General features: G+C 41.8%; 1 protein-coding gene across 5 annotated transcripts in view; it reads left to right on the top strand.

The window, feature by feature from the left end:
- Nucleotides 1-24,982, top strand: part of CARMIL1 (capping protein regulator and myosin 1 linker 1) — a 458,885-nt gene that overhangs the window by 421,894 nt on the left and 12,009 nt on the right. For 2 of the 5 annotated variants that reach the window (XM_083187811.1, XM_083187807.1), the window contains 5 exons: nucleotides 5,420-5,437; nucleotides 10,676-10,742; nucleotides 13,636-13,850; nucleotides 16,252-16,361; nucleotides 20,572-21,028. In XM_083187811.1, the coding sequence (XP_083043937.1) occupies nucleotides 5,420-5,437; nucleotides 10,676-10,742; nucleotides 13,636-13,850; nucleotides 16,252-16,361; nucleotides 20,572-21,028 (867 nt within the window). The remainder of the gene's footprint in view (nucleotides 1-5,419; nucleotides 5,438-10,675; nucleotides 10,743-13,635; nucleotides 13,851-16,251; nucleotides 16,362-20,571; nucleotides 21,029-24,982) is intronic. The other 3 variants (XM_083187808.1, XM_083187810.1, XM_083187809.1) reach the window with 3 other exon arrangements.

Raw genomic sequence — 24,982 nt, 5'->3', positions numbered from 1 at the left:
TTATGTAAAAATACCAATCGCTGAAAATCTAAAGCACAGCATAAATCTGTCTTAAAAAAAATCTAAGCAGTAATCTTACAAGAAATCTATCCCTGCTGTAAACTGATGACACACACAAATATAAATGAAGGACTAGCGTTGTGCAGTAGACTTTGCAGTCAGATGCCGGTAATTTGTCTTGCTGTCAGCTGCCCCAGGAAAGTACTTAACTGCTAAAAGCAATAAAAGGTGAAAAAATATAACACTTTCCATTCACTTGAATATATAATGAAAATATTTATTTTGCTCTTCACTCACTTGCCCTGTTGAAGAAACTATAAAACAGATGCTTTTTCTTTCATTTAATACAGGCTAGATGAACTAATTGGATTTTGGAAGCCATACAGTGATTATTGTGAGCAGTCAGTTGGTAGTTTGTGCTATAAATGGGGATGGGGGGGGGGGGGGGGGGGGGGTCGGGATCACAGTAGTGGAAAAGTATTAAAAACAAGCACATACATTTTTTTTAATTGTAATTATTAAACTAAAATGTTCACCATTTCAACAAGCAATATAAATAACAATCTAGAAAAAAATACAAATTAGTTTAATTGATAAAAAGCGCTTAGTTATCCTGAAATGATTTAAAGATAGATTTTTGCTTCTAAATCATCTTTACCAGTGTAATAACTAGTGTATCATGCTGAGAGAAGGAATAATATTCCTAGGTAAATGTACCATGAGCTTGCTCAAGTGTAGATAAATAGCAACAAAACTGTTATTGAAAACACATACACAAACACACACAAACACACACAAACATATGGATGTGTGTATGTTCCAACATAACTCTGGAATGCTTGGAGCAATTTACACCAAACTTGGCAAACACATATAACTTACAACCTGGAAAAAAATACTATGGCGGTAAGACACCCCTAGCACTCCTGTGGCAGTCCCAGGGGTCTGAAAAAAGGGTCTGGCCACTACAAAACCTGGGTCAGGGATGCAAGATATGGCAAGTCAGATACAGTCCATGAGACTGCGCTGGCTTTATTGAGACTGGCAGTGACTTCCTATTGGAATTCTTACCTGCCAGGCAATCCCATCTTGGAGGTGTTTCCTCTCTCTGGGACTGCCAGTCCGGGCTGCAATAAACAGAGAGCTGGCTTCAGCACTAGCCAACTTTTATGGGCTTCAGCTGAGACAGCCCTTATCCAGCCAGGCTATTGCGCTTGCACAGTACCATTGCCACTACTGTGCTTGCGACGGGGTCCCAGCACCTACGCATTGTAACTGTCATGTGGCTGGGAGCAGTGGCAGCCCCCCTTCTCCTCCCAGATAGAGTATATGTAGACTGCAGTATACGTACAATATATAGTATTTAGACAAGATCTCTTACCACAACTACAAATGTGTCCTCATACTCTGGGCATCATTATGCTATATGACGTGAGAGACTCTCTGGCAGGTATTCAATGCTGTTTGCGAGTGGTGACAGCGAGCAGGGCTTCCTGCTCGCTGTCACCACTCACCCTGACAGCATTCAACACAGCCTCCGCATCCGCCAATTCCCCCTCGCTCCGTTTTTTGAGCGAGGGGGAATTGGCGGATGCGGCTCCAGAAGCAGCGAGACCCGCGGCTAAAAACTGCGAGTTTTCTGCAATAGCCACGGGTCTCGCTGTTTTGGGGAATTCTCGCCGTCCTGTGACGGCGAGGATTTCCCCAGATCGTTGAATAGAGCGAGCGTCCGGCGCGGGGGTTAAACAGCGAGGATCGCTGGTTTTCAGCAATCCTCGCTTTTTAACCCCCTCGCCGGTCGCTCGCTGCGGCATTGAATACCCCACTCTGAAAGAAGTAGGTAACTGTATTTCTTTTTAGAAATTTTGCATCTTAGTCACATGAAAAGTGAAAAGCCATTTTCAGGGTATGAAAATCCTTTTAACAGAGTACTACAGATGCAGGGCTTTGACTTAAAGTGCACAGAAATTGGTCTACTACATGTACAAAGTCGCAGATGAAGTAAAACGGGGCATAGCATCAGGAAAAGCTCAGTCTGCTCACATCGTGCATGTTCTACATAGTCTTGGACTCAGTTGCACACAGATGTACAAATATCACAATATTGTTATGTCACTTGCAGTTGTTTTATGTGACTGGGACACACAACCTAAGCAAAAGAGGTGCTAAGCGCAGTCGTCCGGGATGTGTCACGAAAGGGGCTATTTTGGTGCAACTGAGGCCAGTGTTAAAGGAGATATTTTTAATATCATCTCATCCAACAGCATTCTATGACCCGTTTATCTGTGATATGCTGGACCTTGGCAACTGATTAGTGATCAGTTCCGATTCTGGAAATAGAAGTTCATAGCTGTTGATAGGAGTTGTTGGAGATGTTGATTTCCGCATTTGCTTCCTCTGGCAGGATAATAAACACTCACCTAGTTTTGGACAGCAGACCTATGTTGTTATTCCTGGTGGGGAGGTTAGTTTGAATGAGTCGTTCTTCTTTAACTTATTGTACAAGCTGCACATATTGCAAGGTGTACCACAATCCCAATTTATTGATTGTGTTGAGCTAATGCAGTACATTTCGCCCATACCAATATGTGCTGCATTGTGCAATTTATTCCTGTATAGTTTTTAGAATGTGCTGCTGTTCTTGACATAAATCCTATGCATCTTCCCTGGAGTACCACACCTCTAGATTACTACATCTGTCTAGTTATGTCAGAAAATAAAACATTTCACAGTACTTTATTAGTGAGTTGGTTTATATTCTTGTTTACTGACCGGATTCTGTCATCGTGCACAGCTTAGGGTAGGGGAACCTGGGTGCTGACTTCTAGCTTTTTAAGTTCATGAAAGATTATCATAGAGCCTTTCGCAGAGCCTCAGGGTTCATGTGCTTATTCACTTCATTAAGCCGTCAGATCAGCAATTCCCTTGGTGCACATGTCATTGAGCAGACAGCTCGCTACAAATGAATCACATTTTTTTAATCTTAAGGGACAAAGACAAAATGTTAAAAGTAGACTACAGAGGAGAGGGGAGAGGACCATATCACTGACACATTGAAGGTTTCCAAGAAGGAAGATGTCCTCTAGCAGTGTTGATAGTAATTTATACTGTTGTACCTCAAACTGACTGATACAAGTCCGTGGCAATTGCTACGTTTTCAAATATACAAATTCTGTAAACTGTATGTAGGACAGCACAAAAAAGGTTATTTGGTTAAAAAAAAAGTAATGTTTATAGCAATGGTAAGAAATGAGATTTTGCATCATTCCTCATAGAATTGCATGAAACTTAGTATATTGAGCATGATGGAGTCAATTCATTTAGATTATCAACTAATCAGATTCTACTTATTTATTTATCACTTTCTAGAAGATGATAGTGTTCAATTGAAGATTTACCTCTACATGTCTGTATTGGGTTAATGTAATGACATTAGTAATTCTGAAATTTTAGGCAATAAAAACCTAATTAGATGAATGCAATTTATAAGAAATTAATGAGTAGGAGTAAAGCAAATAAAACTTCATTCTAATTACAAGTAGTTTAAAGCAGTATTTTGTAAGCTGATACACACCACTGTCAGATTGCTGTCTATAAATCCAGCATTTATTAACCATCTGATTTTAGTCCCCGTAGAACTCCAGCCTGTGATGTCCATCATATAATTTTGTCTACAACTTTCAGATATATCCCTTGATCTGTGTAGGCTTTAGAAGATTAAATATTAAACAATGTTTAGAATAAAAAAAAATTATTGGGCTTCCCCCCAAACCAGTAACGAGCTGCGGCTGGTGTTAGAAAATGTGTGTGGGGTGGGTTTATACACCGTGGAGTTCACTATATTTTCCAAAAGCGAGAACCAGCCAGTGTAAAACTGTATAGCAGAGAGATACAACAGCATGTACATATTTATGAAATAGCCCCCCCCCCCCCCACACACACACACACACACCCACACACACACACACCCACACACACACACACACACACACATGCATCTACGGATCTTGGAAAAATAACAAACCAACTAACTACCGAATTGCGTAGCAGCAACAGATGTGACTGGGTCACTTAAATTCATAGTTGCCTACCTTACAAGACACTGCATGCAAATTGGGAAGGTGGGGCTGGGCTTTCCGTTACTAGACTACCGCCTCCAAGATTCTATGATTCGTGTATCTGCTGGGAATGGAGGGGTTTTTAACACAAATTTGCTTAATTTAGCCACGTCTACTCCATACCGTAATGGAATTCCCCAGTTACTCTCCCTGTGCTGCCCACTTGATTAGGAAAGGCGCGGAATGCTAGAGATTTGGTCACTGTTCCATGGGTGCCTGGGACTGCCCTGGGTATTTCCTTCCTGCAACTTGCGGGAAAGTAGACAAGTATGCTTATATCTGAAAAGTAATGTGTGCATTTTAGTCATTTGCATTTTCAGTGATTATTGAAATCATCCAAGTAAAGGAAACCCTACTGTTCATGCCTTTTCCAGAGATGGATATTATAAATATAAATTTGCAGCTCGGCGGGTATGTGTTCCCTATGTGATACTGTACTGTCCCTGCTCATACTGTTACCTACCTGGCTGCTGCAGTGACCAGTGGCGCCGCTGATGGCTGCCGAGGCGCTATGCTGCTCGGTGGGCATGTGTTCCCCGCATGTAATGTCTCAATGTAATGTATAGAATGCCCCCCCCCCCCCTTCATCCCTGCTTGATGCTGCACTGTATAGCCACAAAAAATTCCTAGTGTGCGCAAGCACACATGGCCAATAAAGTTGATTCTATTTTATTCTATTATTGCACTTTTTTAAAGATTTATTTGTTATTGCTTTTTATACTATACGTAGTTCAGATCTCCCTTTTTAACTTTTTAATTTTCTGATTTCTGACTTTATAAAGAGCTGCATCTAACCATATTGTATTATATGTTGTGCCCTTATATTCTTTATTTATATATGTGGCCTTTCTTTATTGCAATATATATTTTAATAGATAGAGGGTCGGTTTTTATTAATAAATATGCAGGTTATTACATAATGTAATAGGTTATTCTATAACGCTTGTTTATAATGTTGCAGTGATAATTGCGGCACAAGTTACTGTAGCTGACAATAGGGATTAAGGATTTATTTGGAAAGTTTTTCTTTGGATCATTGTCTCAGCTTATGCTTTTTTTAACAAATGCCGTTCTAGAGCATCATATTCTCTCTTCACCTGTCACCGGAGAATATGATCATTTCATGGACTCATAAGCAGAAGAGATTGAAGTATATTTACTGTCTCTTTCCCCTGTTTCCCTGTAACTGAATGTGTCCTTTATTTTTTTCTTTACTTTTCTCTGCTTTTTAAAAACTGTGTTACAGTAGCTTCTTTTCCTATTTTATTCACATCCTTTCTCTTTCTTTTTGCTGCTTGGAGACTCTCTGCTGTAGAAGTGTAAGTAATGTTGTTTTCTGTCGCTTTTCCTGTGTCTTTTTACTTTCATGCTTCATTTATCTCTCTGCTAAATGTCTGATTCCTGGATGACGGTGAACACCGTTATTACACTAACAGTACAGTAGGATGCAAGCATTAAATATAAATGATGCCCATTAGGGGGTATATGTATATGTAGTGCAGCTTTCTAGAAGTGGCGGTGTTGTTCATAGGAACCAATCAAATTGTACTTATCATTTATCTCGTACCTTCTATAAGATAATATATCTCGAATCTGATTGGTTGCCTTGGGAAATATCACCAATTTTTTAAGCCAGCACATAGTACATATACTCCTAGGGATCATTTCTGAACTAGAGAAGTTGAGGAGATTGTACTACTATGAGGTTTCCTTCCTTACTGTTATGTCCTATAGATGGCTTTGCAGCTACAAACAGAGGTTTCAGTGCCAGGGGAGGAAATTCTGCATAGAAGACCTTGCACTATTTGACCCATATACAATACTTTAGCTTTTGCTTCCATGAGTTGAGTTCTACTGGTCCCCAATTTACTCCTTTCTACCTCTTCTGATTACTGGCCAATATGCAGCTTTCACTGCCAAATATATACAGGTAGACCAGAGTTCTGTTACCACGGTGATGCAACGACTAAGAGCATGGGCTGGGTGGACCCAACTCTCTCCATATCCGTTCCCAATCTCACACTTGCAGTGACTTTAGGATGTAATGGCCAAAAATAGCTTAAATTGGTGCACAGTCTACATTTTAGAGGTTAAAGCAGTTTTACCAGGTGTCCATATACAGTTTATTGTCATTCATTTCTTTCCCACCTAAATCATACCTCCCAACATGACCCATTCCAGAAGGAGCAAAATGCTCTGCTCCTGGACTTCCTTGCTTGCGGCAGTTGCAGAGGTGGACTGCACCACTGTTCAATATTCAAATAGGGGAGCCACACCTGCCAGTGAGTTACAGACTATGGTATTTGGGGTGGCAGTTGGTGGGGTTCCCCTCTCTGAATTTGTGCTGCAGCCCAGCATCTGCATCTGCCACTGGCATGGATATCCAGGAAAAGAGCATCTTGTCCCTCCTGGAATGGGTCATGTTGGGAGGTATGCCTAATTGAGGACTGCAAGATGATGGTGAAAGTGTCTGCAGTGCAAAAAAAAAAAAACAGAAGGCAAAATTGAGGGACTTTTTGAAAGACAACATATTTGCACCTCAAAGGATGTGTTGTGAATAGGCATGTTTTGTACTATAAAGGAGCCCTATCAACATGCATTGCTTACCTACTGATGTATCCTCATACGCTATTGCTGCAATCTCACCACAGATCCATTCTAGCCATGCTAAAGTTTGGGCTAGTTGGATTGCAACCATCGTTTTCATGTGAATGTGCATCTTAATCGCAATGTGATAAAACATACAACAGGACCAAATGTAATAGAGTGTGAGATTTAGGTGGGAAATTTCCCTTTATTTTCTAGCGGCAATCAATTTACATGGCAAGATCAATCTGGTTTTGCAGTGTAGATGATTGGCGCTTTCAAAAAGAATGGTAAAACTCTCCCAAAATCTCTCTCACCCTATTACGTTTGGCCCACAGAGTCTGAATCTGTATACAAAGGGCTATGGTTTCGGCAGCCATGACTTTTTTCATGCTAAGTTCTGTTGTACTTCCAATACAGACTAGATTCAGACTCAGTCAGACGCAGATGAATTAACAGTCTCAATTAACTGGATTTGTTGCATCACTTTACAGCTAAGACACAAATTTGGGCAAAAAAGCTGTAACACCGCTTGGCGCCACTCACACACGTCAGGTGTATTGAGGCTAGGCTTATAAGGACACATCTGTACAGAATGTTGTTTGTATAATGTTTAGCAATTAGGCGTTGTTTGGTAGGTATAACTAAGGTAATATTTTAGTTTTATGTGTAAAATCATTTGGGAAACATTACATTCTTCAGGGGCTTTATATTTATTTCTCGATGGTAAAAAGCTAAAACATTTGGGGGAAGATCACACTACTAAGAGGTCTGGGCCCCAGCTTGTTGCGTTCAAGGGTCCAGACCTGAGCACTGTATGAGGCTTCCTGTTGCCACATCTCCTGTACATTAGTCTCAGAATATCTGAGCATACCCTGCAAATCCCTCATTTTCATAGGATTGCTTTCAAGGGTTCAGTATCTCTGGGGTGTACACATATCAGATTGGCTTATCACCACATAAGCCCCTGTTTTGGGTGTATCGGGGAATAGGACTGGTAGATTGGTCGTGTAAACAGTTTTGACATTAGTGCCTAAATCAGTCTTGTATTTCAACCAGTTGTACATAAGCAAAAGCTCAACATTACCTGTGGAAGAAGCTGGGCACAAATATGATGCAAACTGGTGTCACCGCAGTGGATACTGGGATCCTGCGCACAATGTTTCTGCAGCATTAAATGCAGTTTTCATCTGCATAGTGGTGACATGAGCTTTGTGGGCTGAACAGTTATTCATGACAGAAAGTGTACACAAACCACGGACAGCACTGACCAAAATGAATGGTTGCATTCTCTAAAATATTATTTAAGCCGGAAACATAGCTGCTTCTAATGTGTATTGCTTTAAGTGGTGAGATATTATAATCATTGCATCTGAAGTGATGACTCAGTCTGTTTTTCTCTGCTCCTATGTCAATAATTAATGCTCTGATGTCTGGGGACTTTTGTATCCTAGATAGTATGTTTCCCTGTTCAAGGCGTTTCATGTTATTCAAAAGGCGTGCACCCCGTAACACACCATATGGACCTGACATAGAATTGAATTGAATTCTGGAACCACTAACAACACTTACTTCCTTTAAACAGACTTTTATTTATATTACAGTATTGAATAAGAACGTATTAGGGCCTTGCTGTATAGAGTAGTATCCTTAATCCTTTGTTCTTTGCTCACTGAAAATCTAATCTAGAACACTTCAGTAGAAACATGAGTTCTTGTAGTACTGTAAGTGGACTGATGTTACTGATTTGCAGCTGGCTTACCTGTGACTTGGGTCAAGTACGCTACTACTGTAGGTAAATCGCTTACAAACAAGAATGGCCACTGCACTTTTATCAGAAGATGCAAAAACTCTGCAAATTGAATCATACCACACCCAGATCAGAGAGAGCAAACGCAACCCCCAAGTACTTATCGGACACACCTTTACCGAAAACTGTATTTTGCATTGGCAGTCTAATCTTTAATCACCCCCACCTGTAGTGCAGTGACCAAGTACAATGTTTCTCTTCTTTTGGAAGGCGCATAACAGTCTTTCGCTAGATGTGATCCACGCCCATAGCACAATAGCTCTTGATAAACCCAGAGCCAAACTAAATGTATGCTTTCATTTCCCAGTTCCCCCTCTAGTAGTGTTTTCAGGCACATTTGAGTCCCAGACTGACCAGCACATCCAGTCAATCGCAATTTAAGCCTGAAACCTCTATTACTTGCTGATGGAGAGGTTTCGTTCAGGGCTATAGAGAGATTACTAAACAGCATTGAACAATGTACAAGGGGCAGACTAGATGGGCCAAGTGGTTCTTATCTGCCATCAAATTCTATGTTTCTATGAACATAGCTTCTGCCAGCAAGCTGATGTGTCAGGTGATCGTAACTTTTATTCAGTTCCCCACTCCTGTCTAATCCCATATTTAGAACTTACTTCAATAATGTTAGAGTTGGCAGGGTTATGTTCATCACATCTAATGTTTTGGTATAAGAATAATGATATAAGTTCTGATACCTTGTAAAAAGAAAATTTAGATGCACACTTCAAGCACTAATAATAATAATAATAATAATAATAATAATAATACTGATAATAAGAACTATTATACAAACTCTACATTTTACCATGCAGTAAGATTACGTTTTCTTACTACATGTTTGGCCACCAATGTAACCCACCTATGAAGTCAAGGTGAACATTTATCAGGAAGGTCAATACATCCCTCATACTGACACATTACATACATTTATCTATAATAGTGCCCATTCTAATGTGGAGACAGCTGTGCAAGGACCCATATACTATTCAAAATGACCTAAAGATGGGAGGGGGGGGGGGGGGGGTAGTGCTAGTCCAAACAGGAGTCTCACTTTAAAGGGAACAATATATATACACAAATACAGAGAAAACATGGGGGGGAATTTGTTGGACTGCACATCATAAATCCAAATATAATAAGAGCTGTTACCACACTAAGATGGTAATTCCTTAGTGATAACGAGGACACGCTGAACTGTTCCATGTATTGAGAGTGTCATGGATATTTAAGCCAAATTCAGTATTGTGCAAATGGAGGTGGGGCACTTGTTTCAGACAGATCTTTAACACCCAATATGGAGCAGCTGCAATGCTGATGGTTATGCAAATGGGAAATGGTGGTACTACATTCCAGATCCAGATGCATGAATGCCATAGGGATAGCGATGCAACAGTGCGTCCTGTGCTACCACCGCCCCTAAACCTGTCATGACACTGGGTCTTAAGGGCAGGCTGCTATCTCTGGGAAGCAGAGTACCGCCCTACCTGTATTAAGGATGCTCCAGGTAGCTGCACAGGCTGCAGGGTGCCTACCCTTAGCATCCCTTGGATTAGCAATAGCGCTACTGGCTGCAAGGTGCCTACCCTTAGCATCCCTTGGATTAGCATTCCAGGCACCTGGATGACCCATGTAAAGTAGGTGCCATAGGACAGTTATGGTACTGCCCCGTGCCCTTTGTGATCACACTGCTCGCACGTCCCTAGTTACATCTCTATGCAAAGAAATATGACCCTTTTTGGCAGATTACACTAACAGCAACTGATTGCTTATAGCTGATATCTGATTATAATAACTTATGCCTAGAGCATATCGTTAGTCCATTTTATTTTATTTGCATATTTGTCTGTTATAATCTGACTAGACTCATTTGTTAGTTACACAAATATTTACAGTAAGTGTAACCAGCTGGCCTCTAATGTATGTGACCTTGTCAGCTTGGTGTGACATTTCCTAAGCCTTGTTCATGTTGATGTGAGTTTGGAATGTGCATGAAGATTACAGCATATTTCTGTTGTTCTAGTAATATCAAATATTAAAGCAAAGATATGCCAATCCATTTTTATTTTATTGTGTTTACAATAATATTTTATAGCTTGAAATTTATGTTAAGTGCAAAAAGATTTCTGGATTTTAAGGGAAACTCTGTATGTTTGTATTGCAGATGACTCCCAAGTCCAAGAGAAAGAGCATTCACAGCAGGATGCTGCGGCCGGTGTCCAGAGCTTTCGGTGAGTATGCAAAGAACTCAGTTACTGAGGAGTACATGTATACAATGTGTGCATAGATTTAGAGTTGCCATTTCCAAGCTTAACCCGAAGTCACAGTTGTCCTAATACAAGAGCTATCATAGACTATTTTGCCTCATTGGCTAGCAGAGAGTGTACCCAGAGTTGTCTGACTGAAACTAAGAGAAATCAGTACTTACTGAGCTGTCTTTTTGGGTTGGGTACAAATTTCTGATGCTCAGCACGCCAATGGTCAGAATTCCAGCAGCGGAATCTCAATGGAATTCCAACATTCAAAATCCAAATTTTGGTAACTATACTAACCCTAACCCACTCCTCCTACACTAAGCCTACCCTTCCCCTTAGGCATCTAAACATTCCCTCCCGCAACCTAGCCCTCCAATTAGTGCCTAACTCTAACACCAATGCTTACAGACGGAATCAGTTAGGATTTTGTGTGTCCAAGATCCTGACCAACTGCTTTCGTAGCATTGGGATTGGATATTGACTAGATCCAGTCTTTTCCTTAGAAACATAGAAACATAGAATTTGACGGCAGATAAGAACCACTTGGCCCATCTAGTCTGCCCCTTTTTTTAAACATGTTACCTCAAACCATATTTGATCCTTATTTTTTTGTAAGGATATCAATATGCTTATCCCAAGCATGTTTAAATTGTACTACTGTATTTGCGTCTACCACCTCTGTTGGGAGGCTATTCCACTTATCTACTACTCTTTCTGTGAAAAAATTCTTCCTCGCATTTCCCCTGAATCTTCCTCCCTCTAGTTTCAGTGCATGTCCTCGTGTTCTGTTGCTCCTCTTCCTGTGAAGAATGTCTCCCACCTGTACCTTGTTAAAGCCCTTGATATATTTGAAAGTTTCTATCATGTCCCCCCTTTCCCTTCTCTGCTCTAAAGTATACATATTAAGATCTTTTAGTCTTTCCTGGTACGTTTTGTGATGTAGGCCATGCACCATTTTAGTTGCTCTTCTTTGTACAGTCTCTAATGTATTTATATCCTTCTGGAGATATGGCCTCCAGAACTGAACACAATACTCTAGGTGAGGTCGTACCAATGACCTATACAGTGGCATTATTACTTCTTTCTTTCTACTGCTGATACCTCTCCCTATGCAACCAAGCATCTGACTTGCCTTCTTCATTGCTTTGTTACATTGCCTACCTGCTTTTAAGTCCCCTGAAATAGTGACACCTAGATCCCTCTCTTCCTCAGTAGTTTCCATTATAGTGCCATTTATACTATATTGAGTCTTTGGATTTCTGAGACCCAAGTGCATGATTTTGCATTTTTTGGCATTAAACTGTAGTTGCCATTCTCTTGACCATTTCTCTAATCTGCCTAGATCCTCAATCATTTGTTTTACCCCTCCTGGTGTGTCTACCCTGTTGCATACCTTTGTGTCATCTGCAAAAAGGCACATTTTACCCTCAATTCCATTTGCAATATCACCAATAAAGATATTAAAAAGCACCGGTCCAAGTACAGATCCCTGGGGTACTCCACTTGTAACCTTTCCCTCCTTTGACTGTACTCCGTTTACTACAACTCTCTGTTTTCTGTCCTGCAACCACGCTCTTATCCTTTCAACTATCTTAGAATCCAATCCCAAGCTTTCAAGTTTATTTAACAGTCTGCGATGTGGGACAGTGTCAAAAGCTTTACTAAAGTCTAGATAAGCTACATCTACAGCCCCACCTTGATCTATTACTTTAGTCACCCAGTCAAAAAAGTCAATAAGATTTGTTTGACATGATCTTCCCCCAGTAAACCCATGCTGTTTTGGATCCTGTAAATTGCTGGTTTTGAGATATTCTACAACTCTTTGTTTTAAGAGTGTTTCCATCAATTTCCCTACTACTGATGTAAGGCTCACTGGTCGATAGTTGCTTACCTCTTCCTTGCTTCCACTTTTGTGCAGTGGGACTACATTCGCTGTTTTCCAGTCCTCTGGGATTACTCCAGTAGCTAGTGACTGGTTGAATAATTCTGTTATTGGTTTTACCAGCTCCCCTTAGGGGTAGAGGTCGCTGCAGGACCCACACTCACTTGCGTTGCCAAGGAGGCCTCCAGCTGTTTCCTTTACCCTTTTTCCATTACAGTGGGCCTGTGAATATATTTTGACACACTTGCACATATCTGTTAACAGATGATAATGGAGTATTTTATCCCCCAAATTCACTTCAGGAGTACAGCCATTTTTAAAGAATAATTCACCTTTGGATAGGTAACATAGTAAAAAGGGTACAAAGGGACCAAAACGGGTGTGGTATGACTGGCCGATGTTCGGGATACCAATGGTCATTATACAGACATCAGAATCCCGGCTGCTGGTATCCGGCAGGGGGATAACGCAAAAAATTCCCCTTGCAGGGTCGCTGCGCTGCGCTCACTATGCTGTGGAGTCAGTGGCTCGCTGCACCCGCCACAGGTTCTATTCTTCATTTATGGCGGTCTTGGATCCCCACGAGGGAGAATAGTGCCTGTTAGTCGGGTTCCCAACGGTCGGTTAGTCGAACAGTCGGGATTTCAACATCGGTTTACTGACCAACGTGATCCCGACCATCGGCCAGTCATCTGGCACCCAACAGAACTCGCCTGAGCAAATACAGTGATTTAGCCCCATAAAATTGGTAATGTGCAAATCTGTATTTTTTTTTTTTTTACTTTGAAATATGGGGTTATATGTAGTAGGTGGGGGATGCCAGCCTACTCTGACTTTCTTTTAAAGCGATTATCATTTACAAGAGAAAAAAAAAAGCTGGAGATCATCCGGCATCCCTCACCTCCTGCATTCTCTGACCCTGTTATATATGCTCCCTGAAGGCTAAAATTTCCAAATTGCTTTGGTTTATTTTTTTTCAAACATTAGATCTTTTTGTTTTAAAAGAAATGGAGTTTGACCTGGACAAGGCACTTGAAGATGTCCCTATACACATTGAGGACCCTCCGTATTCCTCCCACAAGCAGGATAAGCGCTCATCCAGTGTCATTGCAGAACTGCCATCAGATGAAGCAAAGAAACTAGAGCACTTTACTAAATTGCGGCCAAAGAGGATAAAGAAACAGCAGCCCAGCAAAGCCAATGTTCGTACAGATATTTTTATTAATTTTATTAGTAAGAATGCATGAAAAAATACAGAACAATGCCATTTATTGTCGGTGTATGTGCTAAGGAAACTTGTTAAGGGGACTACACACGGGGAGGTGAGCATTCTAAGCAATGCTAGATCGCTCAGCACACAGCGCTGCACAGCGATGTGCCGCTGAGCGATCTGTCAGGGCCAGTGTTCTCACAGAGGCCCTGACACTGGTGATTATAGAGTTAACCAGTCTGCTGGATATTAATCGCAGGGGCGATAGCAATGCGCGGAAACGCACATCGCTATAGCTATGCCCCTACAGCGATGTAGGGGCATTTTGTAAGCATTCCAGTGAGATCACTTTGAAAATGGCCGGGGATCACTACGTTTGTAGGCCCCATTACATTTGCTTGACCTGATTATCTAGGACCCTTGAATATGCACATGACAATACAATTCCTGTAGTGTTTTCATCTCATTTAGTTACCAAACTTTTTGCCCTGTTTAACAAGCTGAATTTTTCTGTCCCTAGATGTATGTTGGCCGATGAAGTGTCAGTACTGTGATTGTCTGATATGATCAGATTCTTGTCCCCTTATAAAATGGAAAAGGAGTGAATCTGAAATATAGCGCTCAGAGGTAGCTAGGTTCAAAGGTAGATAACCTTAAGTGATCAAAATATAAATTATACAAAACCAATTGCAACTGGTCAGAGATCGCACAGGAGTTATGTACAATGAATGGCTTGAATAATCCAGTCAGATCCACCAAGTTCTCCCCTAATATGCATACAGGGGAGACATAATAGGAAAAGACATAGTGCAAATCAGTCAAGTGAAAAAGCTTTTAATCTAAACACTGCACTTACAAAGTGGTGACTGTTAAAAAGGCATAGACAAGATGGTTCCAGGCAAAACAGCAGGCAGGAAGATGTAGGGAGTAGTCGTCTGTTCTGGGTCCCTTAGTCCGGAAACAAGGGGGAGCTCAGTCCAGGGTCCTCCGTTACCATTTACTGTCAACAGGATGCCAAATGTCCATACAGCGATAGAACATGCTTAACGCGTTTCGGAAACAGGTTCCTTCTTCAGAAGCGTGTGTGCTCTATATAAAATGACCAGTGTGGAAACACGTTATACATACTGTATTTTTGACTGCTGTGGTTTGTTATGTTTGCGGTTAGACCACTTGAATACACACATCCTGCTTACTTCTCCCTTTCTAACTTCCCTTTTGGTAATTTATTTTTTAAGATGTGTTTTTTTAATGAATGTAGAATGTTGGGCAACCAATCAGATCCTGTCTACTAAGAGGGTGCTAAATAAATAAGAAGTAGATTTTGATTGGTTGCCCATAGCAACATCACATGTGAAGTAGAATACACATCTTGGTAAATTTCCCCCTATATTTCTTTATTTAAAAATCACATATTTTAATGGATTGGGTGTTTGGGAGATCTGTGCATGAACATCGCTTGTTTTTTTTTCAAAGGACAGCAGTAATATATGCAACGTGAGGTGAGGCTTTTCTATTTATTACTATTGTCCTTTAAAATTCAGCACTCAAAAACCACAGATTATCGGAAGGTTTGACAAATTGATCTTCAGTGGTAGGAAACCGAAGTGCACGGAGGAAACCTGTGCAAGCATGGGGAGAATATACAAACTCTGCACAGTTAGGGCCATGGTGGGAATCAAACCCATGACCTCCGTGCTGTGAGACACTAATACACAGCCCAACATTTTTATATGTCAAATTCCATCTTAAAAGCTGCCTAGAAATGAGAGAATAATTTGAGGCATGTGATTTACTATGGTATAATGGGGCAGATGTATTAAGCCTTAACGAGATAAATGCAAGGGTGATAAAGAGCGATAAATGTCCAGCCAATCAGCTCCTTACTGACTTTTACATGGCAGTTAGGATGTGATTGGCTGGATGTTTATCTTTCTTTATTACACTTGCATTTTTCTCTTGTTAAAGCTTAATACATCTGCCCCAGTGTTACAAATGAAATGAACTGGTATAATGAGGTGCTACTCGAACTTGTAAAATAACATACATAATCTACGATATTTGGTTGTTGTTGGTTACAGCACATTTAAGCATGTTATACCTGGTTCCCACTGAGCCTGCAGATCACTGTTCTTTACAATCAGGAAAACATGCACATATTTAGCTTTCATGTGTATTTCATAAATATGTATTGTTCATATGCTGTCTATAGACAGCATGCATACATGATATGGCCTTGCTATTGATCTCTGTGTATGAACACTGCATAATTTACTATGCTCTGAGCCCTGATGCTGAATAAGTAATAAATAAATAATGTTTGGCTGATGAATGTTGACTGAAGGGCTTCTATGGATACTTACTAAATGTGACCTTTTCTTGTTGTGTTACAGCAACTTGGAGCTGAAGCCGCTCCAGAAGGAGAGCAGAATGGCCTGACATCTAGAGTAGATGAAGGCGTGGAGGAGTTTTTCAGCAAGAAAGTGACAAGACTTGACTCAAAGTAAGCAAGACCATGAAAATACAGTTAGAGGCGCTGAAAGGATCAGTACTCACCATAGATTAACATTCCTTCACATTTAATTCACTACTTTTGTTGTACAATTAAAACTGTGTTTTATTACAGTGGCTCCCATTTAAACTCTACATATGTGTCCACATATTTAGCCTTCTTGAGCATTAAACAGCCATTTTAGATGCTAGGGCTCCATACCGATAGCCGGAATCCTGATCAATGAGTTTGAGGGGAGCGGTAACAGGCGGCCAGGGATGGGGAGTTACAATAGGTTAAGGCACCAGTGGTGGGACTTGGGGTTAGGCTATAGGGGGGAAGGTTATGGTTAGGCTGCTGGGAGGGGGGTTAGACTGTGGGGCTAGGTTTAGGTGGCAGAGTGCGAGGGTTAGGCACTAATAGGGAGGGTTAGGCTCCGGCTGCTGAGGAGGAGGGGGGTAGGCTGCTACAGGGAGAGGGTTATGCGAGTAGGATGAGCGGGTTGGATCCCTTACAGAGCCCCTACTAGGATTCTCCGTATAGGGATGCCTGTGTAATCCTTTTGGCCGGCGGCATCCTGACCGACGGGATGTCATTTGTACTGTACTCCGACTGCACTATTTATTGCCATTCCTGGTGCCCAGTCTGCAACTTAAAGATGCTGCCTTGCCTCTGTCTACAGATACATATGTCTGTATGTTGTGTTCTGTGAGCCAGATGTTGTCCACAGATTGCAGCATCCACTATGATTGGCCTAGTAAATACTATGGACCTTTTCTGTATTGTGACCATTTCCTTTTAATGGGCGGGATGCTCTAAGAAATATTGCCCCCCTCTGCCGGGCTTCGCATTGCCAATGATCGCATAAGCTCTAACATATGCGATCATTAATGCAAGGGACAGCTCTTGCGATAAGAGCTGTCCCTTGCGATGCTGCCACGGCGCTGGACTTCCGGGTTTGAGTCCCCGGAGTCCATTTGCGCATGTGCAGAGCGCCGGAGCCGGCCGCAGGGCATGCTGTGTGAGGGATCCCTCACACAGCGATGCGGTAAGAAGCCCATAGGCAAAAGCTGGCGACTCCCTCCGCAGTGCTGTCACTGCGGAGGGGGGTTATGGCATACAGAAATGCGGTAAAAAAAAAAACAGATAATGGGGTTTTTACTGCATTTCTGCTTTAGAGAATCCCGCTCAATGTCTTTTAGAAAACTTTTCTTTATCTGTTGAAAACAATTCACATCAGTGTATCTTCATATTATATCTTCTCGCATTACTTGGGCTATAATGTATATTCTAGCCTGGGCCTTATTTATGTACAGTACAGTATGTGCTGCCTATGTTTGCATGTGTTCACCTAGGTTCTTGTGTTTTCTCAAACCCTGTACTGTATGCTAAAACCCAATGCTGTGCTCCTCCTGGCTTTTGTGTGGTGGGAATATAGAGTGTACGCACCACTGGGGCAGAGACTGATGTGGGGGATTACATTTCATCTGTGAAACTATGCAAAATATATATGTGCTGTATAAGTAATTTTTAATAAAAGGTAGCAATAAAACCCACTGTGCCAGCATGTCGTCCTAATAAATTATACAGTCATGCAAAATGTAGCAAAGCAAAACGACAGCTTTTGAAATGAAAAGGGCAAAACACTTAATTGATACTTCAATACATGGCTGCAGCACACTGTGAAATCCCTTCACAAGTGTATTTTTTAACACTGTTTGAGCAGACAGCAAGTGGATATTGAATACAATGGAACATGCACTTCTCTGTGCTTATTGGAAGTATTCCTCAGGTTATGTTGCCAAGAGACTTGCTAAATGAGTGGAAAATCCAGCTGTGGAGCAAATGTTTCATAATTAACAAGAAATGCTTATTTTTTTTGTTATTGTTATAGTTAGGTTTTTTCATCTTTTAGATTGTGGAGTATTTTCATGCAAAAGCGTCAGCTCTTTTGGTGCTCGAGTACTTGTACTCTTTCACTACTGGAGGTTTGCACAGATGCAAATGAAATATGTGCAGCCAATTATGCAGAATAATTAATGAGGTCCTGCTAGTGCACCAGAACAGAGGGAAAGAAGCGTATGTATCCTCCAATCAGGATTCAGTACACAGCCCTCTGACCGGTTGAGCTCAGTCCTATGTGAGGCAATGCTGATTTTCTACTACTGTATGTGTCTAAAGTAGGTGCAACTGAGCATTTCTTGGTGGACTGGTGGTGACTTGGAGGTAGCAATTCAGACGTATGGAGATGGTCCGTTTTATGAATGGAAAACCTTCACTGACTAAAAGGCTAATGCAAGTATCGAATATGGCGGCTGATGGTGGCGTCTTAAGATGCACCAAACTGTATGCCAGTATCTGAAGATGCTCAAAGTGGGCATCTTAGTCCTTTCAGATGCACTTTCAGATGCACACTTGTACACTAGGGGAAGGTCTGATACTGGTATTAGTATATAGTTGCAGATGTGACTATGACAAAAGATAATAATGCAGTTGCAGCAACCAATCCCTATATACCTAAAACAAGGCAGTATGAAGAAATGCCTAATTCGGGACCTTTTCCTCCAGCATGGGGCTGGGAAGAATCCATCTTTGGAGCTTATCATCTAGTGAGGGGACAGGGGTAATACTTTCCTGAAGAGGTAAAGATGAATTTACCCACTTCCCAAGGCAGTCTCTGCCACTGGCTGGAGCCAGTCATGGTAGGAGGAGTCTGCATCCTACACATTGCACACACTTCTTGGCTTTTGCAAAATGGAGGTCAATTTTAATTTGCGATGGCTTTCTGCTAGATTTTGGAATTTTAACTGCGGGCTTTGCAGGCATTCAGCCACAAAAGCACTAGGGACCTGACTCACGTTCTGCATTTCAGTTCATCCTAAAGGAGATATTAACGTCAGGGTTCTGTGTAGGCCAGTCAAATCACCAAAAAAAATGACATGCTCTTATACAATAAATGTTATTAAAGCTTATTTAAAGCATATGCAGTAATATTAGATATTCAGACATAACTAGTAAAATATAATTGTATATAGCTGATATGGAATAAATATTAACAACAACTGCAATGGCGCGTGACCGTTATCAAGGTGGTGAGGGAAGATACTGCATTGCTGCGAGGTAACCCTTTCTAGTCTGCCAACTTTGTCCTTCTGTTCATGCTTATGGCTATAAGGCCCGGTTTTGCCCCGAGCCAAGCTCATACTCTAATGCACACAGGGGTGCCGGACGGGATCCCGACAGTCATTTACTCAACGTCGGGATCCCAACTGTCAAATGCCGACAGACGGGTACCCGACGGCCACTTGCTATTTTCCCTCGTGGGGGTCCACGACCCCCATAGAGGGAGAATAGAATAGGTGGCGAGCGTAGCGAGCCACCGTGCCCGCAGCGTGGTGAGTGCAGCAAGCCCGCAAGGGGCTTTGTTGTGCTCACCATGCTGTCTGAGTCCGGGCAGTCGGGATCCCGATGTCGGGCTAATGACTGTCGGGATCCCGAATGTTGGAACCCTATACCACACCCGCACACAGTATGGATCTCTTATGAGCATGCAATGAACTGGCACAGGTACAGTGACACCCCAATCGTGCATAGTCACAGGCCCCATGCACGCCCTGGACAGCTTTGCCATGCACTCCCCCAAAGTTTACTGTTCGTGTTCTCCGATACAGTGTTTTTATAAAGAGTGCAGATAAAGAAACTTGGAATACTTTGGCCATTTTATAATATTGTAACAGATGCGTCCATCTAACCTCCTTAAACAGCCCTTCTAGTCACGCCATGCCTTGACTTGCTAGCACAGAGGGTCTTTTTGTTCAACTTTTTCCTTTTTAAAATGTGTTTTACTCACAAAACGATGTGTTTCCTATATGATTTTGTGGAAAACACTGTAACATAGCATTTTGTATGCAGATACAACATCCGTCACACACAGAATATAGTAATACTGTATAGTATAATTTTAATTAGCAAGGTCAGTTTGCGCATCTTATATGGTGAAACCACCACCAGACATTACTTCCGGGTCACTCGCATCTCGCAGTACATGGTGTATTGAGACTAGATGCATGAGGACACATCTGTACTTGGAAGACATTTATACATGATGATTCTTACATGTATATGTGGTGTTATAATATCTGTTTGATGATGTTGCTACTGTATATACAAAAGTAAAAAATAAGTATTAGAAGCTAAAACACTGTTTTTCTTTTTGTCACAGAAAATATTCCTTCAAAGGAGGAGAATTTCAAGACGTTAATGAGGGTGAAGAAAAAAAGAGGCGAGAGTCTAGAAAAAGTGGCTTTCTAAATTTGATTAAATCTAGATCTAAATCAGAACGTCCACAGACTGTTATAGTGACTGAGGAGCCTCCATCTCCTAGATCTTCTGTTAAAAGTCCTGCTCCTGACCTAGCCAAGAAAGACAAAGTGACTGATACCAATGGAGCTGTGAGTTCCAGTGCGAGTGCTGGGAGCAGTGGACCTAGTAGTAGTACAGAGAGGTCAGAGGAGGTAAAAACGCCAGACTCTTTAGAAGAGATTCTACAGCTTGATGATGGTGTGAAGACTGACAGCAAAAGTAGTCCACAAAGTGGAAGGAGATATGGTGTTCAAGTGATGGGGAGCGGTTTGCTAGCAGAGATGAAAGCTAAGCAGGAAAGGAGAGCAGCAAATAAGGTATGTGTCTTACTATGTGTATCATATTTTACTTTGCATCCTATAATTAAATGTCTTGGGCATTGCCCATCAATGACATCAGGAATGACATCAGGAATATTTGGGTGACGGTGATCATTGGCGTAAATTCAAAAATAGCGCCCTCCGTCAAAGGTTTCTGGTGCGCCCTCCCAACCCCCCCGCATCCCCCGCCCGCCGCCACATATACATACATACTACATGTATACTTACATACTCAGGAGTCCGGCTGTCATCGGCGCGGGTGGGAGCTGGGGTGCCTGTCAGCGCTGCAGTGGTCCCGGGTCCTGGCTTCATTCTGATATGAAGAACGGACCATCACAAAATGTCCTCCCCCATACAGCAGACAGTTTCAGAGAACTGTCTGCTATATGGGGGCGGACATTTTATGATGGTCCATTCTTCATATCATCAGAATGAAGCCAGGACGGGAGCCGGGACCACTGCAGCGCTGACAGGCATCCCAGCTCCCACCCGCACCGCTATTACAATAGCACCGCAGCCCCCCGACTGCGGGGGCTGCAGTGCTATTGTTACGCCACTGACGGTTATAGTAAAACAGAGAATTGGGTGCCCAATCAAGGCACACACACAAGCATGATCTGCAGACTATGCTGTAAAGCCACAGTCCCCCATTTAGAAGTCCATGGAACCGGAAACTTGAACAATACCACTTAGTGGGGGCAATTCAGTTTGGTGGGATGCGCTGCAAAACATTGCAGCAATGCTCGACTGTCCACGTATCCACTAAGTACGGTTCCTGCAACTCCTGTGGGTTGCGAGGAAAAGTTACAGTTGATGCCCATGATGTGCCATTACAGAACAGCATTTTGTGGTCATTGTGTGTTATTGAATTGTCCCCAACCTGTTCAAAACATTAGGTGCACAGTGCCATGTATATCTATATATATATAAAAGGCTAAATACTGCTCACCTCTATGAGGTAAAGTACCACCATTGATAACTAGAGGCCACTTAATAGACCACATGACTCCTTTTTGTGCTAAAAGATGTCATAACAGAAAGTGAAAGCAATTTTTGTAGGGATACTTATCTGTTTCAAACTTGCTGGATATGTAGAGAGAGAGCTGTAGAGACAAAGATTGGAGGTAGGAGCAGATAGGGATTGGGGGTGGGGTGGAGAGTTTGTGGGCTAAAAACTGTCACAGCTCAAAGTGAGACTAAAAAACGGACATACAGTAGCTCAAAGTTAAAGTACATTGCAGAAGCTGTCGTTTTGACAGGCTTATATCTAGTATAATATGCATAAATTGTCCAAAAGCAGTTTTGTTAGTACACAAAAGTAGCCAAAGAAATCATTGTACAACATTCAACAAATCAACTACTAAGGGATCATTTGGAACACAATGAAATTAATGAATACGATTTTAAATGCCAGTGAACCCAACCCCATGCTTTGCATTGTGGGTCATGTGCCTGGCAGCTGGGACATTACCACTCACCAGCGCAGCTGTGGTATCTGCCTTCATAGATATCTGAAAGGCGGTAAAAGACTTATCGATCATTGTTAAATGGGTCTGACAAACATGATAACACAAAGTGGATTTCAACTCCTGTATATAGCCATAGTTAGTATGGGCCAGGTCTACCATAAGGCAGCTGTCTAGGTGCTACAGAATCTGGGGGGCGCCCCTGAGACTGACTATCACAAAATTAAAGATGACTCTGAGAGAGGCCTCCTTGTTGAACTTAATGCAAATGGCAGGTGTTTAACTACTAAGACATCACCTCTGCACATTCACCTGAGCTAAACATCCCATCATCTTACCCGTCCTTCTTCAGCATGTTAAACCTTAACACTTTAACATTAGTACTATATAAACCTGAAATAATGACTCAGAGACTTAGGTTTGGCAGAAATTGTTAACTGATTTATTTTCGGAAATTTTAAACTAATTTTATTGTTTGAATTAATTGATTAATTAATGGTGGCCAAGAAAGAACGGCTATTAAACTAAACTCCACCCCAACTTCAAACGTAACTGGCCTAACTCATAACAAGCGGTATCCAACTCAACCTTGTTGTCTTGACTACCCACCCCTCCGGGTGAGGTTACTGACCCCGACACGGGTGTTACAGCAACAGGCCTAAGTCAATGAGAGGTGAGTGCACCGAAAACAAGCCATGTACGCAAAATCAACACCTAATATATAACAAATTTATTAAAACTGCCGTTCTTTCCCGCCTATCAGAGGGGAGGGAGGGCGGGAATTTCAGCAGGAAGAAGAGGAAGCCTCCTCCCCTTCCTGCCCCTATACTCAGTTAATCCTAGCCAAACCCACTCATCCTATAGGATCCCCAAGTCACATGCCTATCATTGATGACACGCAGCTGGGGATGTTTAACCCACTACATGCCTATTGCAGGCACTCCGTTATTCTTCTGCAAAGTCAGTATTTTTGTGTGAGAGGAGTAAGGTAAAGTGTTGCCTTGGGTGTCGAAAAACTTTGCACTGGCCCTGCAGTCATATAATGTAGGTGTTTGTGGCAATCCATAAAACCATGTGTAAGAACAGTACATGTCACCTTAGCTCAAGTATTCATGCACTGCTCTATATTCCCTGAGGCATAGCGCAGCAGTCACTGGTTTATGTCTATATTTTTCGTGTCATGGTTTCAGGATTGCTATGTAATTTTTTAAGGTTCGGACCAGGCCACCTCTTAAATTACCCTCAAGCAGTACCCACTGGGTTGTGACTAGTTCCCCTTCGCCGTAAGGACCTGGGGAGGAGAGGGGGAGGGGAGGAGAGGAGCAAGGTCGGAACAAGGGACCCAAATGGACATTTGCCATGCTTCGGGCACTAAAGGCAACCAATGGTGGGGTAGATAGTGATGGAACAAGCCTTCAGGCGAGCGAAGCGAGCCCACGAGGGTCCATTTGGGTCCCTTGTTCCGACCTTGCTCCTCCCCTCCCTTCTCCCTGCCCCCTCTCCTCCCCCAGGTCCTTAATGAAAGGGAAAGCCGCTACCTTACCCACTGGTTTAGCTAATATTATTATTTGTTATTATCATTAAATGCAAAATGCAAGCCAGGTTCTTGTGCTATAAAATGTAATGTGCAGTCTATTTTTGTTGGGAAGATTCTTCCGGTCAGTGTCAAGTGACACCATAAATAGTGATGACTCCTCATATTAAGGAGCTATAAAAGTGCAAGGAATGGCAGGAGACACGGAAGAGTTCTACATTACTGTGTTGGCCTCGGAAACCTCTTTCTTTATAATTGTGGTCTCATAAGGCTTAAGTTTAAATCTATGTGCAATAAAAGTCCAGCACTTAGCCTTGCAGGACCTACTGTAGGATGACATGGCTGCAGATAAAGCAGTGTCTGGGAAAGCTGGGTGCAGTGGCATACCAAGTTCTTCATGCTGAATATTTCCAGTCCTCTACCTCCATCTAGTGTTCTATTAGGTATAGCTTGTAGCGAATTACACTCAGGCACAGAATCGCAAATGAACCAAGTAAAATAGACATTATACATTATTTCCAAAATGGAATAAATTAATTTTTCCCCTCAAAATACGACACACAATGCCCCATAATGACAACGTTAATTTCGTTTTTGGGAGATTTTTGCAAACTTATTAAAAATAAAAAACTAAGAAATCACATGAACATACAGTAATAGTCACAGCATTTGCCATGAAGATCAAAACTGCATCCTGTTTCCACTGATCATCCTTGCTATGTTCCTACAGCTTAATTGGAGTTCACCTGTGGTAAATTCAGTTGATTGGACATGATTTGTAATTATGAGGTATTGTGTGTAGAATTTTGAGGGAAAAATGTATTTATTTCATCTTGGAATAAGGCTGTATCATAACAAAATGTGGAAAAGTGAAGCGCTGTGAATACCTTCCGGGTGCACTGTATATAAGAGCTCATTTAGGCAATTACACAATTGCATTCAGAACACACA

The sequence above is a fragment of the Crinia signifera genome, chromosome 5 (assembly GCF_055691185.1).
Source record: "Crinia signifera chromosome 5, ASM5569118v1, whole genome shotgun sequence".
NCBI lineage: Eukaryota > Metazoa > Chordata > Amphibia > Anura > Myobatrachidae > Crinia > Crinia signifera.
This window is presented reverse-complemented; position numbering and strand designations above follow the sequence as displayed.